Consider the following 19418-nt stretch of genomic DNA (forward strand, 5'->3'; position numbering starts at 1 on the left):
ATTTGACAATTGATGATCATGGATAAAACAAAACCTCGTGCGAAAGGCAAATTTTTGAAAACTAATGAAATAGTTATACAAAAATTTATTTTACAGGCCCTTCTGTATGGCATAAATATCTTCATCGAGTGCCAATATAAATGACTCAAGTAAAATACTACCTCGAGACAGCAAGGTTCCTCTAAGGGCTATCCAACAGAAAGAACATCATTGCAGGCTGCCCCAAATATAAATGACCTGCGTCAAATCGATAAGCATCCTCGGCAGAAAGAGGATGCCTGCATTCGGCTCACGTGACTTGCAATCATCAAAATTACCTTCAACCCCGGGTGGTCATAATGGAAGTGTGAAGAGCAATAAAATTATCATCTTTCGGCTCGATCGTAAGCTGAATGACTCTAATCATGGGATACAATTTGGCCCATTTAGTCCAGGCGCAAAACTCTCAAGGCTGTCGCCGAACTGAACTGGAGCAAAAAGCTTTCCGTCCTCTCCGTCGACAATGATGACCCGTGGGCCACAGCTTGCATTCTGCATTCAGTTTACTGAGGTTTTTTTATGCTTCTGCTCTGATTGATGTTTACGATGTTCACTACGGCAATGCTGATTGCGTCTTTCCAAAGCACATAATGATGCTCAGTGCTTATCGCTGTGGACTCCATCTCTTGTGGCACAGGAAATCGCTCATTAAGTTTTACTAACTAATCGATATAGGACACACGCAAACACTGTTTGATTTGGTGGCGATAAAAAAGCAGCATTTTCGGTTGATGAAAGCGATTCGGAGGATGATTCGATTAGCGCTTCGTAAACCACTCGCCACCTCGCGGATGAGCGCCTAAAGCCCGTTTAATAGCTATTCCAACATCAGTGCTCGTGGTTAAATTCTTCGACTCCGACGAGACCCTACCTAAAGGGGGGTGCCACACGCGCTCCCAGGTGCTCTGTCGTGAACACTATTAGATGATTAAATTATTCATTCCACGTTTTTCCGACTACGGCTGCAGCATTATATTCCACCTTTACGAGATTGATTTATCGGAACGTCTCTTGTTTGTCTCTCTATGTTTTATGGTGTTGCTCGTGTCGTTCATGGAATCTGTCCCAGTAGCTGCCAGTTCCAGGGAAGCCCAGAAGCCCTTTGGAAGCGGTGAAGTAGCTACGGGTGGGGCACGATAATGTTGGGCGCTGCTACTCCCTTTCGGACAGCAGAAATCGCACGACTGGTGTTGGACATTATCGTAAAACGGTGACGAGAATGCAAGATACGCTGCTCCATTAATAGTATTTTGGTGAGCATTTTCTAGGAAACATGAGGTTAATTGTCAAGTGCGTCTCCACTGGGAATCGGGGTATAGTTGTTTTTCTTACCGGGAAAATAGTTACATTATGTACATGGAAAATTCAGTATTTTCAAATTAAATACTTTTACATCTAATTTCAACGCATGACTCGTTGTTACTCTTAGTTTCGGTGATTTGACTTTCAAGCAGTCAACAGTCTTATTCGTGACCAGAGGATTCGTTTCTACGGTGTGGTGCACTCATTTCTCTGTTCTGATAATCAATTCACATTTAGAATAAGTCCCTAAATGACACAATTTATGTACCTCGAATCTCTTTGTTTCACGCTTAAATAATTGAATCGTTCTTTTTTCAAATTATATATTTTTGTTAAGGCTCACACGGCGTTAGCCTGACGGGACCGGAGGTTCAATATTTTGACAATATTTCTTATTAGCTATGTTAGTAATATGTAACCGATTACGTTGAGGAGGACTACACCGGTGCAATGAACAACGACGACGTACCACCCCCGACGATGGGTGAAGTTAAGGAGGCCATTAATCAGCTCAAGAACCACAAAGCAGCTGGTAAGGATGGCCTCGTAGCGGAGCTCTTCAAGGGAGGTCCGAGAAAACTTGTAGAGTGTATGCACCGGTTGATAGTCAGGATCTGGGACACAGAACAGCTACCGGAGGAGTGGAAGGACGGGGTAATCTGCCCCATCTATAAAAAAGGCGACAAGTTGGATTGTGGGAACTATCGTGCCATCACAATCCTGAATGGTGCCTACAAAATTTTGTCTCAGATCCTCTTCCGCCGCCTATCGCCAATAGTAAGTAGATTTGTGGGAAGTTATCAGGCCGGATTCATGCCCGGTTGCTCGACGACGGACCAGATTTTTACACTGCGGCAGATCCTCCAAAAGTGCCGCGAGTATCAGGTCCCTACACACCACATCTTCGTCGACTTCAAGGCAATGATACAATCGACCGACGACAGCTATGGAGGATCATGGACGAACACGGCTTTCCCCGAAAGCTGACAAGACTGATTCAGGCAACGATGAACGGTGTGCGGTGCAGTGTGCGGATCTCAGGTGAGCTGTCGGAATCATTTGAGACTCACAGGGGACTTCGACAAGGCGATGGAATCTCCTGTCTGCTCTTCAACGTGGCGCTGGAAGGTGTTATGCGGAGAGCGGGCTTCAACATGCGGGGCACGATTTTCAACAAGTCTAGTCAGTTTATCTGCTTCGCCGACGACGTGGACATAATCGGAAGAACACATGCGACGGTAGCCGACTTGTATACCCGACTGAAACACGAAGCAGGGCTGATTGGGCTTGGGATCAATGCGTCTAAGTCTAAATACATGCTAGCTGGAGGGACTGATCGCAACAGAGTTCTTCTTGGTAGTAGTGTTGTGATCGACGGCGACGAGCTCGAGGTGGTAGAGGAATTTGTCTACCTTGGCTCGTTGATAACAACTGACAACAACAACAGCCGTGAAATTCGAAGACGCATTGTCAATGGAAGTCGTGCCTACTATGGGCTCCGCAAATCCTTGAGGTCCAACAAACTCCGACCCCGTACGAAGTGTACCATGTACAAATCCCTAATTCGACCGGTTGTTCTCTATGGGCACGAAGCATGGACGATGCTTGAAGAGGACTCACAAGCGCTTGGAGTTTTCGAACGCCGAGTGCTCAGAACAATATACGGTGGTGTACAGGAAAGCGGAGTATGGAGAAGGAGAATGAACCACGAACTGGCGCAACTCTACGGCGAACCCAGCATTTAGAAAGTCGCCAAGGCTGGACGAGTGCGATGGGCAGGGCATGTTGCAAGATTGCCGGACAGCAGCCCTGCAAAGATAGTGTTCGCATCGAATCCGGTAGGAACAAGAAGGAGAGGAGCCCAGCGAGCGAGGTGGTTGGACCAGGTGGAGCAGGACTTGGCAAGAATCGGTGCAGCCGGGAGTTGGAGAACTGCAGCCATGGATCGGGACTATTGGCGAAAAATTGTGAAGAAGATCTAATCTCTCAATGGGATGTAGTATCATTATAAATAAATAAATAAATAAATAAAAAATGTAACCGATTACTCGCGGTTGGCTCGAGGTTAGTATTACAATTGGTCGGTGTTAAATCAGAGCGGACCAATTCGCAAAATTAAAAACTTCGAGTTATTGATTACATTAGGTAAAACATTTTGTAAGCCACATTCCACATTTATCAGATTTGGAAAATCACACGTGCAGGAGGAATAATATATCGAAATTGTTTTGAACGCTCAATGGAAACCCCTAATAGCACCGATCTTCAAACTCGTTTTTCTCGAAATCATAAAAATGTTACATGGTCCGGTCTGACTTAACACCGACCACTTTATTGTCATAATTGGGATGTTGCAGTCTCCGATGCTCTGTACGTATGCCAGACACGGGATACTTCCTATTGGGATGCAGCTGACCATTAATCAGCAACGCCCCCCTAGTCTGTACCCCATATCTAGCGTGGTGTGTCTTCTCGACTCGAGGAATCCAGGATAGAATGGTCACTAGCCGGCTCAATCATCAACTCGTGTAGAGTTGTCATGAGCGGTACATTCCTCAGCTGTAAAGTAAAGAGTGTGTGTGTTACCGTGACTAAGTAGAAGTTTATAGATCGGGTAGGAGATACAACGAAGGAAGCATCATTAAACGTTGACATCGGCGTTTCTGAGGAACAGGTATAGATAAAGCAGAAGATCAGGATCACGGCTACCTAAGGTATCCCGAACGGGGATATCCGTCTACCTTGTGCTCTCAGTGCTCTAGAGAGCTAAAAAAATAAAAACGGATAAAAGAGGCTTTGAACTATTGGACCAATTCAAATAATCGACATATCAAATTAAAGTTTCTATTCTTCTTTCAAAAAAATCATACTTGCTAAAAATTTGTATTTGTATGCTGGATAAGGCTATTTTGGAAAAGACAGAAAAAAAATCAAACTTTTATTCCTTCCCTATATTTTTGTCCACTTCATCTACACACACTAAAATAGAAATTTGTTCTTTAAATATTCCAAAACTTGAGCGTTCAAACTTTAAAATGATGCTAATTTATCATTCTTTTTAAGAAAACCTAAGCCTTAACTTTTAACAGTCCCAAAATTATATAATTGTACAGTGACACAAACGAAATACATGAATTTCGAAAATTTTTCAACCTTTCCAAGTTGGATCGTCGTGAATGTCAAAAGCTGTCACATACAGTAAAACCTGTTTTTGTTTTGAAGTTTTGCACGATTTTTTTTTGTGCGATTTTTTTATGCGGTCCCTATCCCCCGCACAAAAAAAAAGGTTTGCCAGTACATTACTCGAGAATAAATGAAGCAAATGAAGTGAAATTCGGCATGTAGAGGTTTCAGGGTGCAATAAATGATTCTATGGCGATTAGATACTCCTCCCTCCTCTCTTAGAGAGGGCTGCCATGCAAATGAAACACAAATTTCCACTTTATTCGAGAATTAATCGAGTAAATGAAACTAAATTAGGCATGTGGAGGTTTTAGGGTGCAATAAATGTTTCTATGGTGGTTATACACTCCACCCCCCTCTCTAAGGGGGAGCTGCCATACAAATGAAAGACAAATTTCTGCATAATTCGAAAACTAATCAAACAAATGGAGCCAAATTTGGCATGCGAAGTTTTTAGGGGACACGAAACTTCTATGGTGGATAGACACTCCTCCTCTTTCTCTAAGGGGAGGGGATGTGGTAGGGGTTCGGTTGTGTCCCATTCACCCGAAACACGTTTACCCGAAGCACATTTACCCGAATGTAACGCATACCCGAATGACATTCACCCGAATGTAACAAATACTCGAATGCAACATATACCCGAATGGACATTTACCCGAATGAACATTTACCCGAATGCAACGTTCACCCGAAAGCGACATTTACCCGAATGGGCATTTACCCGAATGAAGAAGGAAAAATTCCGACAAATCAGTTTATGGGTTTTGTCGAATCTGTTGTTAGGAAGTTACGAAGTAAACTGAGAAATTGTAATGAGGAAATATGAAAAAGATGCTGAAGACTTCGCTGTGTTATTTTTAGAAATTAGTGTAGGCACAATTGACATGCTGTCTTCTTTCCTTTCCGTATTGCTCTTTAAGACCAAGAGATCATTCAGAAATGAGTATGGGTTATGAAATATTCCGAAAATTAAACAGGTAAATTTAACATAATTTTTTTTAATGAAAATGTGAAAAGAATAGATAAGAAAAAATGGTACTTACGTATTTGCCGCCGCAGCGCAATTTTTATCATGAGTTTATCATTTCGTGATGAAATTTATTTTGAGATCAATGTAATGGGGGCGAAGTCCCCATTTAACGAAGATGAGGAATCGAGGCGGCACCAAGCCGCCGAGGTGACGCAATCCGAGTAGGCCGCCGACCCGCCGTCGGAAGCGGCGGCCTCTCGCAAGCAAACCTGTGTTCCACCGATTGCCCGGTTTATTTGAAACATAGGAGACGATCCTTTAGTCAGGTCGGACCGAGCGTTAGCGAGCGTCGGACGCCATACGTTTACCTGGTGCATTACGTTTGCCCGGTTAATTATGCATGTCATGCATTTTGATTGCCTGGTTGCAAACGTGATGCACCAGATAAACGTATGGCGTCCGACGCTCGTAAACGGGCTGCGTCATCCATAAGAATGGATGGACTTAATAATACGTTTCAAACTGCATTCTTTCATTTTTCATTATTTTGAAAAGGATTTTATTCAATGCCAGTATTTCTCGAATTGTACTTCCCACGAAAAATACTTTTTGAATGGAAATGAAAGAATGAGACAAATATGATCTTTATATAACACTGATCAGAACTAAATATACAAATACAAATACAAATATAGTAAAATTTGTGTATTATTTGAATAGATCCTTCTTTTGGGTAAGTGTCGCTTTCGGGCAGATGTTACATTCGGGTAATTGTTACATTAGGGTAACTGTCGCATTAGAGTAAATATTACATTCGGGTAAATGTTACATTCGGGTGATTGTTGCATTCGGGCAAATGTCGCATTCGGGTAAGTGTCAATTCGGGTAGATGCTACATTCGGGTAGCTGTCGCTTTCGGGTATTTGTTACATTCGGGTGAGTGGAATTCGGGTGAATGTCTTTCGGGTAACTGTCATTCGGGTGAGTGGGTTTCGGGTAAATGTGACACAATCAGGGGTTCTGCCATACAAATGAAGCATACATTTCTGCATAATTCAAGAACTAATCAATCAAACTGAACCAAATTTGGCATGTGGATGTTCTAGGGGGCAAGAAACATTTCTGAGGTGATTCAACACACCTCCCACCTTTCTAAGGTGTGGAGGGGGGTCTGCCATAGAAGAAATGAAACACAAATTTCTGCATAACTCGAGCACTAATCAATCAAATCGAGCCAAATTTGGGATGTGAGGCTTTTTGGGTACGAGAAATGTTTCTATGATGGTATGACACTCTTCCCTCCTCTGGAATGGAAAGGGGGTCCCATAAAAATATTACAAATATTTCAACCAAAAATATTCCAACCAAACATGACAATTGAAAATTTTCGGAAAACTCTGAAGGTAAAAGGGAAAATTCGGAAAACAAAATTACCATATGTTCACCAATTACATAATGACCAGCGTTGTTAATCCATTTGATTTTTGCGCAAACGGAATTGATCTTTGTTCGAAAGTGAAAAAAAGACAATTTTGGGCGGGACGAAGTTCGCCGGGTTAGCTAGTACCGTATAAAAGTTTACATATTTTTGTATTTTGTTAGGTTTTGTTATTTATTATGTTATGTTATTGAAACACTTTACATTTCCATAGTGCCTAATAACATTGAGATTTATGAGACAGGCGAAATTCATCAATAATATTTAACAGCATTGAGAGTCTTCGCTGCGTTTGCTTATCACACATAGTGGAACCGCGAACATCTTCCTCTGGTAAAAATCCTAGTCAATTGGACACTTCCGTCATATTCCAGCATAACGCTGGCTACGAATGGGTAACATTTATTGAACATGCGACGCCCCAAACGAATCGCGGTTCGGCTCGCGATATCGCCGTTTGCCGCTACCAATTAGTTTTGTGCGGAAATTCACACAAGTATATTATGCGCCGCTCCTAATTCATCAGATCAGTTTACATTGTGTAACTAAACGAAAACAAACAACATGCCTGTGTGCTCAGGCATCCATCTTCAAACGCAAACTAACGCGAAACCCATCGAAACAACGTGTCTTCTTGTTTTGTGCGAACATCAAAAGCAAACAAGCCCCGCGAAATTGCACCACAATAAAATTTTACGACACTCGACCACGGATCGGATCGGACGGATCGTCGGGGGCCCCCTGAAGGCTAGCCTCCGGGTAAGGTAATAAGCACATTCTGATGCTGTATCGCTTTCAGCGAATTTCACCGAATCTTGGCTGGAGATTGGTGATTTTTGCCTCTGCCACCCGTCGCCTTCACCGCAGCCAATACGATCGGAAGAGGACGCCGTGGACAACGATGGCCAACATTTGCAATCGTAACAATGAAGATTAATTAATTGACCCTCGGAAGCAGAGGAAATTCGCGAGCAGACACACACACACACACTGCATCGGGTCCACGTATCCACGCCAAGAAATGGAAGAGAGCATATACATCAACCATAATAATAAAACCAGATGATTCATGAGGCGGAAAATTTCTAGAATTGAGCAATAAAAATATTCACGCTAATGAGTACTGCGAATGTTTTGTGAGCGATTTCACCGACGGTATATCTGATTTATGGCGGAGGGTGGAGTTTTCGAGGGACTCAAAGGGCCACAGAACCAACCGGATGCCTTGCAGGTTCTAGCAGGTTCGCAAATGAGGTGATTAATTACGGTGAGAAAATCTCACAATTGCGAACGGTCGCGAATAGTGATTATGGTAATTGAATATCGCACACCGAGCGGGTTCACTCTTATCATTACCCGAGCCGGGACAAATTTGACAGTCATTCCGCGTCATTCCGTGACACCCACCGTCGCGGCGCTGTCAAATATGACAACTGGTAATTTGTAAACTATCGGGCGCGTTGTTTCGCGCAAATAAAGAAAGATGAAAAAAAGCGGGCCGCATGTAGTTCATGTTGGCTCGTTGAGCGGCGCCTAATCTTGATTGCTGCCGCATGCAGTTCAAGTGCGAGAGCGGAGGAGGAATACCTTGAAGTTGGACAGTTGCTTTGTGGCCGAAGGGTGTGTTCTCAACTACTTAAAAACAGTATCAATCCGAAAAAAACACCAACGTGGTGGCCCATGACTCAGCGCACCATTCGCGAATCCGTTGCAGGACTATGTAAAAAAACATTGTAAGTCGACCCAGTAGTCAATCGTTGCAGCTGGAGGTCAAACAGCATATCACAAATCGCATCGGTTCGTTCGGTGACTAATGTTATGATTTGTTTGTACCGAAATTACTCCGAGACCACCCGGGAGAAGCCACCAACCACTCACTGGTAAAATAATTATCCCTTGTGCGTTTGAGGGATTGTTCCCTGAGGGCGATGAAGACCACTTGTGCGGCATTCTGATCTAGCAGAGCACAGTGATTAAATGCCGAAAACGCGGCGAATGTTAGTTTATGTGAGCATAATTAGTGACAATTATAATTCCGTCCGATGTTTGCGGATGTGAAATTTCGTTTTCACCATCCCTAATCGCGTACATTTCCAACATTGTTTTTCACACGCGCGCAGTCGGGAAAAACTCGTCCACTCATTATCTAGCAGCGACGATGACGACGACGATTGGTGGGGCCATCACCTCCATTAGCAGGCTGTCGACAACAAGATTGTGAGCGAAATTGATTTCCCTATGCGCCGGTCTGCTGCCGGTACTCAATCTGCGGCCGAACGCAGCCCGGCAATGACGGTGATTAAGAGAGCACAGGTGGTTAGTTGGAGTCTGAGTTGAAGTTGGAGCTGAAGTGGGCATCGACAACAACAAGACCGACCTCGCGCTCCGAGGGTATCATTAGACTGATTGCTCCGGTGGTCCACGGTGGAACGAGTGAGCAAGCAGAGAACCATAGGCACTTGATCTTTGACTTACGCGAGCATCGGCCGAACGAACCTCGAGCGGCAGCGGCAGTTCTTCGGCAATCCCTGCGAGGTGCGAAATCAATCAACCGATTTCTTCAGAGACACGTTTAACAAGCCGTCCAATTTGTACCTAAAGCATCACCAGCGGTTCGCGTTCGCAAAATCATACGCGGGTGGGAGACAGACGAGACATAGAGAGAGAGCAAGAGAACGAGAAAAGTGTGAAAAATTGATCCCCCGAAGGGCAAATGGTACAAAATGGAGTGTGGAATGTGTGTTGCAATTTGCAGCCAAATTGTCTTTGTTAACTGTTGCGCCGCTGAGCTTCGCGAGAGGAGCATTGCATTGCGCTGCTCCGTATCCGATCGATGATCGTTACTTATTAGAGTGGAATGTCTTTATTTCAGTCACTCATTTGTTATTTCACTGTTCTATTTGCGGTATCCTGTGAATATGAGTCATAGAAATGTACTGCCACACATGGTTTACATTGGGAACTAAGTTTTCTACAAACCGAAATTTTTATGATTCCATTTCTGAAAACAAGTCTTTTTATAGTCGTACGGAGTTACTTCGACATCCTATTTTCCATAATTTTTATCACAAACTAGCTGACTCGCTGAACTGCGTCCCACCCACATTTTATATTTTCATTTAACACTCCTATACTCGCGAGTTAACTTATTCTACCGGGTGATATCTTTTTAAAAAATTGAACCACTTGGTTCGGACGTTAATTTCAGACTGACTTTATTTCGAATAATATTAAATGCTAAACCTAAGTCCCTTTCTCTGCACAGTCCCTAGCTAAAACAATATATTTAATTACGATCTCGCGGTGGTCGCCGATCTCGGTGCTTGTTGATGTAATCCGAAGACTGCTACGTGCCATAATTGCATCGTTGCCATCTTCGGGTAAATGCGTCCGTTAACTTGTCCACCTTTAGATATGAGGCTCCGTACGAATGATGTCCATGAGAGTCCTATTTCGAAATGCAGATGACGTCTTTCCTGGTAGTAGTAGCTTCTCGGAATGTTGATTCAATTGAATTGTAGTTTTTCTTCTGCGAATTGAAAATATCAAAAGAATTGCGATACCGAAAAGGAGATAAGGAAAAGTAATGATGCTTCCAACTATGGACCAATGTGGCCATTGAATACTACTTTTTTCCAATTTAATTGCTTGAAGGTCTTTCCTTGTTTCTATTTGTAAATTATGAAGATGTTCCAAGCTTAGATTCAAAATTTCGCTCTGTTGATTGATAGTTATCCCGTCTAGTGGCAACTTGACGAGGTTTCCGGTTAAATGTCGAATACTATTGGAAAATAATGACTTGTTAAGACTTACGCTGCAGTCATTGTAGGATATCAAATACGATCCTGAGAGATTTCTTTCCAATCCACTACAAGTGGCATTGATAGTGAAGTTCTCCATCGAAGATACGAGCAAATGTTGATCGTCTATTGATAACATTTCATTGGTGATAGAATTTGATGTATAGTTGCATATCGCCGAGTTTCCTTGTAGTAGCATCGGTGCGCATGTGGAATTATCGAATTCAATTTCATGTCGACCAAATATGGTTGGATTCAGAGATTTGACGATGAAAGTCTCCTTGTCATTAGCTAGATAATTTCGGTTCGGAAGATGTATTTGTTTACCGTTGTTTATTATCGGATGGATGAGAATCTTACCAAAACTTCTACTGTCCAGTTTGGGTAATTTTATCAGCAACACGATTTCCACGATTGGTGACGATGGATGTAGTGGCATACGAGATTGTGTCCGCTAAGGTATGTGCAGTAATGTTTTCCCTAGCTGAATCATTTTTGAATATTTGCATTTATTTATTACTTAAAATTTGGGCATTTAATATACATATTTTTTTTCTAAAGTGATCGTTTCTATGATCAGCTCTAATCTGGTTTGTAAATAGTTAAGATTCAATATAATGTTGATAGCGTGAATTTCTGATGATTTTGAATTAAACAGACCTATAGCGTCTTTTGTTTTATAAACTGCTTCTTTTATTTGCAATGTTACCTCTCTATTAATTTTAACCTGTAAATTATTATTCTCGATAAGGTCATTGATTGACGAGTTTATAATTTTTAAATCATTTGCATCTGGGGAACCTGCAATAAATTTCCAAACTGTTCCTAGCGTATCCCAACGTTTCTTCCTTTTGGGAGTGATTAATTTTCCGAGTGTAAAATCTATTTCCTCTAATACCTGTGAAATGAAAGGTGAAAACTGACTTCTATCTAAATCATCAATTTAGTTCTTTACATCATCTAATTGAACAATGATTGAGGTAACATTGAAGTGATGGATGTAATAGTAATTGTCTGTCTGTACTCTTCCTGTCCCATGGTCCAGTATAATTATTGTATCCTGATGTCGATCGTTTGTTGCCATGATAGAGCAACCAGAAAAAGTCTGTAAGTAAATGTCGAAATTTGTTGTATAGTGTTTCTATCGAATTTTTATATCGTTCTTGTGTACTCGTCAACCGTCATAAGTCTGAATAGCACTCTTGTTAATTTTGTCAATTTTAATTTTTTTTTATCGTGGGTTTGTTTTTATTCGTCGTCTAGTTTTCTCATATGCGTCAATTCCTTCGTTCATTTCTTTGTGCTTCAGTTTCTTGTTATGATTTTTTATGTCTTTTCCTTGTTTCATCAAAATATTCTGGTAAACATTTTCAACTATTTCAGTACTTCGTGAACTGGGGATAACCACTCCGTAAGGTGTATAATTAGTGCATGAAAGGATAGTGTGGTTGTATTTGATGAGAGAAATTTCAATCAATTGATTTGGAGTTTTATCGTGATTTTCAGCTTTCGTAATTCGATAAATTTCCAGAATGGTTGAATGGAAGCGTTCCACGATGCCATTCATTTCGCTTCGCCCTGTTGCCACAATATAAGGCGTGATTTTATGAGTGTTATAAAAATTGACCAAATCTCTGGTCATGAATGATTTCTCTTGATCCATGACCAGTGTTTCTGGATATTTGTATTTTGATAACACGTCTTTTACTGCAGGAACAAGATCTATGGCAGATCTAGACTCGATAGGTCTAGCCTGTGCAAATTTTGAAAACTTATCGACATATGTGAGAAACTGACAATTTTCAATGAAGAGAATATCTATGTGTGCTATCTGGAATGGTTGATTGGGAATAGGAGTTTTCTGAATAGGATAATGGATGGGATTTCGATCATATTTGTTTTCGTGACACAATCTACAATTTGTCACGAATTCGTGAATTTTCTTTCTCAGCTGCGGAAAATAAAACTTCCGAAGAATTTGCTGCTTATTTTCCTCTTCTCCGCGATGAGCTCTATGATGAACTTGTTTCACGATACCCCACTGCTCCTGATCATCATTGACATCGATGAGCAATTTTTGCGTGAAACGAATCTTTAACAAGTTTTTCCTACCAAAATGTTGTTTATACACTTCTTGTAATTTTCCCATAATTTCCTCACTTGTTAACAATCCGTTCAATTTGCTAGTGTCGAAACGTGTTTTTAAAACCTGTCAAAGAGAATGTTCATTAATATTTTGCATATGTAGAGTTATCCGTGTATAATTGGGAAATGGTGTTGTTATCTCCACTTTGTCTGGTCCTTTTTTGAGTATGACTTGATGTCGATACACATTTAATGGTGCTTCCGTCGAGATGATGTAAAAATCATCGCTTTCCTCTGCCGAATGTATTGTACCTGTCATTGAATAGACGATACGGCTAAGAGCATCTGCAACTACGTTTGTTTTACCTGGTTTGTATAATATCTGGTAATCATGCTCCTCTAGATATGCTTTCCACCTTTTTAACTTCGCATTAGTATTCTTCGGCGAAAGTGCAAATGTTAAAGGCTGATGATCAGTTAATATAACAAATTTGGTACCATACAAACAATTGCGAAATGTTTGCAAAGCCCAAAATATAGCAAGCATTTCTTTTTCGGGTACAGAGTATCGTTCCTCGGTTTTCGATAGTGTTCTCGAAGAGAAGTGTATAGGTCTATCTTTGCCTATCTTTCCCTGAGACAAGACAGATCCAATAGCGAAATCGGATGCGTCTGTCGTTAGAACGAATGGGTTCTCATAATCGGGGTAAATCAACACGTCAGATGAAGTAAGAATATTCTTGAGTTTTATGAAACAGTTTTTCTCTTCAATTGTCAATAAAATTTTTCGATTTGAATTAGGATTTCCCTCCCTTCATAAAATATTTGTGAGAGGTTTGGCAATTTTGGCAAAGTCTTTCACAAATCGACGGTAGTAACCCATCATTCCCAAGAAACAACGCAATTCTTTGATTGTCTTTGGTTCGGGGAACTTATGGATTGCTTCAACTTTACTCGAGTTTGGTTTAATCCCGTCAGATCCAATGACATATCCTAAAAATTCCAATTCCGTGTGTAAAAATTCTGATTTGTCCAATTGGATTTTGAGTCCAGCTTCGTTCAGAGTTTGAGTACAATTTCCAGATTTCGTAAAAGTTCTTCAAAATTTTCACCAAAAACTATCATATCGTCGATATATACGTAGCATATTTTTCCAATATGCTCTCTCATCACATCATCGATTGCTCGCTGAAATGTGGCGGGAGCGTTCTTTAAACCAAACGGCATTCTCGTGAATTCGTATTTGCCGTTGTTCATCGAAAACGCTGTTTTTTCTATATCGGATTGTTTCATTTTGATTTGATGAAATCCCGACGCCAAGTCGAGAGTCGTAAAGAATTTCTTGCCTCGCATCTGATCAGTAACATAATTTATCTGTGGCATTGGATACCGATCTGCTAAAGTTTTTTCATTTAGCTTTCGGTAGTCAATGACAAGTCTAAATTTTTTTCCACCTGATGCGATGTCCATGCTGATCGCGACGGTCTTATTATTTCATCTTCAAGCAATTTATTAATTTGTTTGTTTACTTCCGCTGTGTATGCTGCGGGGTATGGATAAACTCGCTGATGCACTGGGATATCATCAGTCGTATTAATACAACACTCTACTTTTGTTGTACATGATAATTTTGAGTCTGGATCGTGAAATACGTTTTGACGTAGGATTACGTCTTTCGGGAACATATTGGGGTACAAATTGAAAATCGAAAATCGAGCACATCGTGAAAATTGTCCAACTTCAAACGCTTATTGCTCAGTCATTTCATGATGGATTGATGAGATTTTTGCGTTAATCAATTTCGGCACTCCATAACAATTTTTTACATTGAATCGAATAATATATGTCGTGGAACTAACTAACGAATAATTAGAAAATCTCAACCCCTATCCTAACGGAAATACACACTTCTGATTGGTCGAAATTTACGACACATGCGGTGGCTCATGTACTTACAGTTTTTGGTCAGTTATTTCCTGATGGATTTACGAGATAATTGCATCAATCGATCTGAGCACTCCATAACAATCCATCACAATTGATAAAATAATATATCATATGAAACTAACTAGCAAACAATCAAAAAATTTCCAAACGGAAATACCTCGTTCTGATTGGTCGAAATTGAATATACGGAGAAATCGGCACATCAAAGTAGAGGGAACTTTTGCTCCCACCGAAGTGTATTCCCTAACAGAGACATCAAAACCAAGCTGCCTGGGGAAAATCGGCATTGCAAATACATGAAAGTAGGGGAGCTTTTGTTTTCACCGACATGTATTCCCTAACAGAGATTTCAAATCCAAGGTGTCTGGGGGAAATCAGCATGTAAATATCCTCGTGGTCGATAGTTTAACTATCGACCGACGCACAAATGGATAGTGCTTATTGTAACTAGCGTGGACATTGCTGATTGCATACTTGCTGGCGAATTAGTAGGGAGCGATGAATGAGTGTGTTTTTTATGTTCGTTCCAATAAGAATCTTTCGATGGATTAATTGAAGAATGATATTTCAATGAACTGAATAAAACCTATGTGTGATAGAATATAAATAAACTTTAAATTTGGAACTTTTATGTTGGTTGCTTCGTGAAATTTCATATCAATGACCGATATTATTGTCCAATTTAAATTCGCTTTGAGGCATGTAGCATCGTGTTCCGTTGGGTTTAAAGCGAAAATGCCATTTCCATTTCAAATATATTTTCTCTATAATAAAACAACACTTTTTTTCTGGCGAGAAAACTTGATAATTGTGTTCGATAATTATAATTATCTTATATTACATTGATGAGTTTTTTCTTTATTTCATCCATACATAACACAGGAGCCATCTCGTCCAGGGCCACAGAGCGCGGCTTTCATCATATCTCATTCCACTTAGGCATCTCCTATCGTGTTACGCACCATCAAATGACTAATCACCATCTTTCTATCATTCACCCCGATTCTGTATTCCGAACGATTCTTGAACGACTTGAAAAATTTCATTCTGTATTCCGTTTGAATTGTATAACATCTTTCGTTCGACGCTACTCGAATGTCAAACCCTTTCTTTATTTCGTTCGAGTGGTGGTTTGCAGTCGAATTTCTCCCGATATTTTTTTTTTACTGCGGATTGCTAAAAAAATGTAAGTAAAGTTTTACATCGGTTGCTTTTAATTGATTTTTTAATCAAATTTCTATTCACAGGGATAAAACCAAAAACATAACAACAACAAAGAAACAGTTTGAGCGGCTGGTGCAGCTTTTGGAGAAGAACCCCGACATCGCAAAAGGATTTATACGTGGTAACTCCGGACCATTTTGGAACGATTGTGCTGCTGAATTAAACAGTTTGGGACCACCCATCCGTGACGGGTCTGGATGGAAAAAGGTATTTACTGAAACTATTCCGAAATAATACATATGTATTTCACTTTTAATGTCCGGCAGGTGTGGGCGGATTATAAATCAGCGTTGAAGCACAAACTCTCTCACAACAAAAGAGAGCAAAGGGCAACTGGAGGAGGACCCAACAGAACGATACATTTGTCTGAGCTAGAGGAGCAAGCTGTTCAGCTAACTGGACTGTTGGAAACCGTAGAAGGAATACCAGGTTGTTCTTCACAAGGAACACCTAAGGGAAAAAACAACGAGGTTAATGCAGATGTAAGTTGCGATTCAATTGACGAGTCCGACGATGCGAATGATACGGCTATTCCTCAATGCTCCCAACCAAAGAGACCTAGGCTATCTGCCCTCAATTTAGTTCAAATACAAATTGAACAACAACAGAAATTTCACTCGGAAATGGAATCGCTGTTGGGTACCTCAAACAAAAACCTCAATGATATGGTACATTACCAACGCCAATTCGCCAAAGCAATCAACTCAATAGATACTGGTCTCAAATAAATGTTGAAAGAACAAAATCAACATAACCGCGAAATGGAAAAAATCGCTCGAGAGAAGCTGGAGGTTAAAAAACGAATATTAGAAATGCAAATAGAACATTTTTCCGAACATTCAAATATTGCATTATAAAAATAAACACAAGATTTAGACATTATATCACCAAATCGTATTATTTTATTTATCGCATACAAAAAGTAAAAATAGATGATAGTTGCTAGTATTGGAGAGAATAAAAATTTATTGATATCACTCATCAAAATATGCCCCCTACTGAGAGCATCCGTATTCCAAACATATATTATGAAGTGCACAGCACACATTCACAATTTGAGCACATTTTGTAGGAGTATAATGTAGTTGTCGCGCTCCAAGTAAACATCTAAAACGATTTTTAAGAACACCGATTGTTCGTTCGACTATGCCTCGACCTAAAGCATGCCTCTGGTTGAAATCGCTTTCCAAACTGCCTTCTTCCGGAGCTCTGAATGGCGTTACCAGCCATGATTCCGATGGGTAGCCTGCATCACCTGTGGGAAACAATTTTATCATGCACATCTAGGAAATTTAAACAATTTTGTTTACCCAGTATTTTAGTTTGTGTTCCGCCGTTTCGATGCATCTGCTCGAAATACGTTCGTACAGGGCTTATTCGCCATATATGGGCATCGTGATTAGATCCGTAAAAGCTAGGATCAACGAAACGGATCCTCTGCTGATCGTCACAAACCTATAATGCCAAAAAAAAATTAAATACATTTTTTTAATTTAATGCATGCTGTACTTACAATGAGAACGTTCAGACTGTAGAACCCCTTTCGATTATAAAATAAATTTCGATTCTGATTAGGGGGGATTATTTTTATATGTGTTCCATCAACACACATGATTATTCCTGGAATTCCAGATTTCTCATAGAAATAAAGCTTGGCACGTCGCTGTTCATTTTCCGACATTTCCAATGATATCCACTTAGAACATAATCTTCGCTCCAGTATGTTCAGCATTTCAGATAACACCTTAGAAAAAGTGGACTGTGCCATCGCAATATGGAAATCTTTTCCCGCTCCAAGCTGGTAGTTTCCCTCAGCGAAAAATCTCAAACACGCCGCCAGCTTTTCCTTAACATGAATGCCACTTTTCTTTGTGTTGGAAAAATCGTGTTCAATTTCCCCCAAAACGTATCGGAATGCCTCTTTATTCAAACGAAAGCTTTTAATGAATCTGCATAGTAGAGGAAAATCGATAATAAAAAATCTAAGAAATTCAGAGACAAATAAATTTTACTTACGCATCGTCTGAAAGCAGATTCCGTCGATTATAACGAAGTATTCCGATTTCTTCATACACTGCCAATACCGACAATAAGGCGGAATCCATTTGGCTAATTTATTTTCTCACTTATTTTCTATTCACACCGAAGAACAATTCAAATAAATTTAAATTTCAGCACCCGGCACAACTGTCTTTTAGGTTTATTTTGCTTATTTTGCCATTCGACGACATTGAGTTTTGACGTTTGGTATTTGTGAGGAAAACATATATGAAAATCGATACTTTTGTATCGTGCAGTTTTGTATGATTTTGGTGATACAAATAATAAAAGTAAGTATCAAACGAAAGGGTAATCTTCTCCAATGCTAATTATGTCAAAACATATAGGATAGTTGCGTAAGGTGACCATTGAACTGAACAAAATGATGCATTCGTAATGAATATAAATTATCGAAACAAAAATTATGAAAGAAAATTGAGTTGGCTGTATTAAAAATGTATTTTACACTATAGTTTGACAAGTTCTCTACGAACTAGTGGAATAAAATTTTGCATAAATAGCGATTTATGATGGTTCCTAATATTAATATAAACTTTTCTTTTCATTTCGATTATATTGTATATGAAATAGATGTATAGGAATGGCAATGCATATTGCAATCATTTAAAACACATATGGTAACAGTTTTCACTGACCACTTTTGAATTGAAAACAGTCTTTTGCCATAGTAATTTAAATAGTTCACAGCAATCCCACAAACAGAGTCGTCAACGCGAACTGTTCGAATTTCTTTCGAACAGTTTGAAATAATTCGATCGAAATGAGCAATACGTTCGAAATAGGGAAAGCAAAATTATAACTCGTTCGAGATCGCAGTTTCGAACGAAATGCAAATCCGACGGAATGCAGAATAGGGGTGATTATCACTCTGTTATGGACATTGGTGGAAGACAAAACGGCCCTTGGGCCACCAAGAGATTAACAATGTAATTCCTCAAACATATCCAAAATCAGCATGTAAGAGATAACCTAATGGAATCCTACGTCAACTATGCGGTCGTGTCTCGGACACAACCCTCCTGTGACTTTTTATTTGCCTTGAGCAGAGATTCTAATTTTTCTTTTTCGTTTTGTGTGAGGTGAGAGGTTATGAATGTTAAATTCGACACTGATTCACCTGGTGTATGTTGTAAAATAGGGATAACGAACGTCTTGCCGTTCCGTGACAATGTTAATGTTTTTCGATGAAGATTTATTTCTGCATTTAAAGCAGTCAAAATTCCTGTGCCAATTATTCCAGAGAAGAAATCATGAAATTTATGTAGCAAAAATTGTGCTGTAGAGTCAATTTTTGGATAGAAGAAATTTAAGTCTATCGCTGACGTTGCATTAAAATTACTGTTGGCACTTTTGATATTGCTGGCAA

At 40.0% G+C, this 19418-nt stretch overlaps 1 protein-coding gene across 1 annotated transcript; it reads right to left on the reverse strand.

Annotated features, from left to right (window-relative positions):
- Positions 1–16986: 16986 nt before the first annotated feature.
- On the reverse strand, positions 16987–17981 carry LOC129774490 (putative nuclease HARBI1; the record flags this gene model as incomplete). The annotated part of the gene is made up of 3 exons (XM_055778235.1): positions 16987–17246; positions 17302–17446; positions 17505–17981. Coding segments are annotated over 3 exons (882 nt in total), but the record flags the coding sequence as incomplete, so codon positions are not given.
- Positions 17982–19418: the final 1437 nt, after the last annotated feature.

The sequence above is a fragment of the Toxorhynchites rutilus genome, chromosome 3 (genome assembly GCF_029784135.1).
Source record: "Toxorhynchites rutilus septentrionalis strain SRP chromosome 3, ASM2978413v1, whole genome shotgun sequence".
In the NCBI taxonomy this organism is placed as follows: domain Eukaryota; kingdom Metazoa; phylum Arthropoda; class Insecta; order Diptera; family Culicidae; genus Toxorhynchites; species Toxorhynchites rutilus.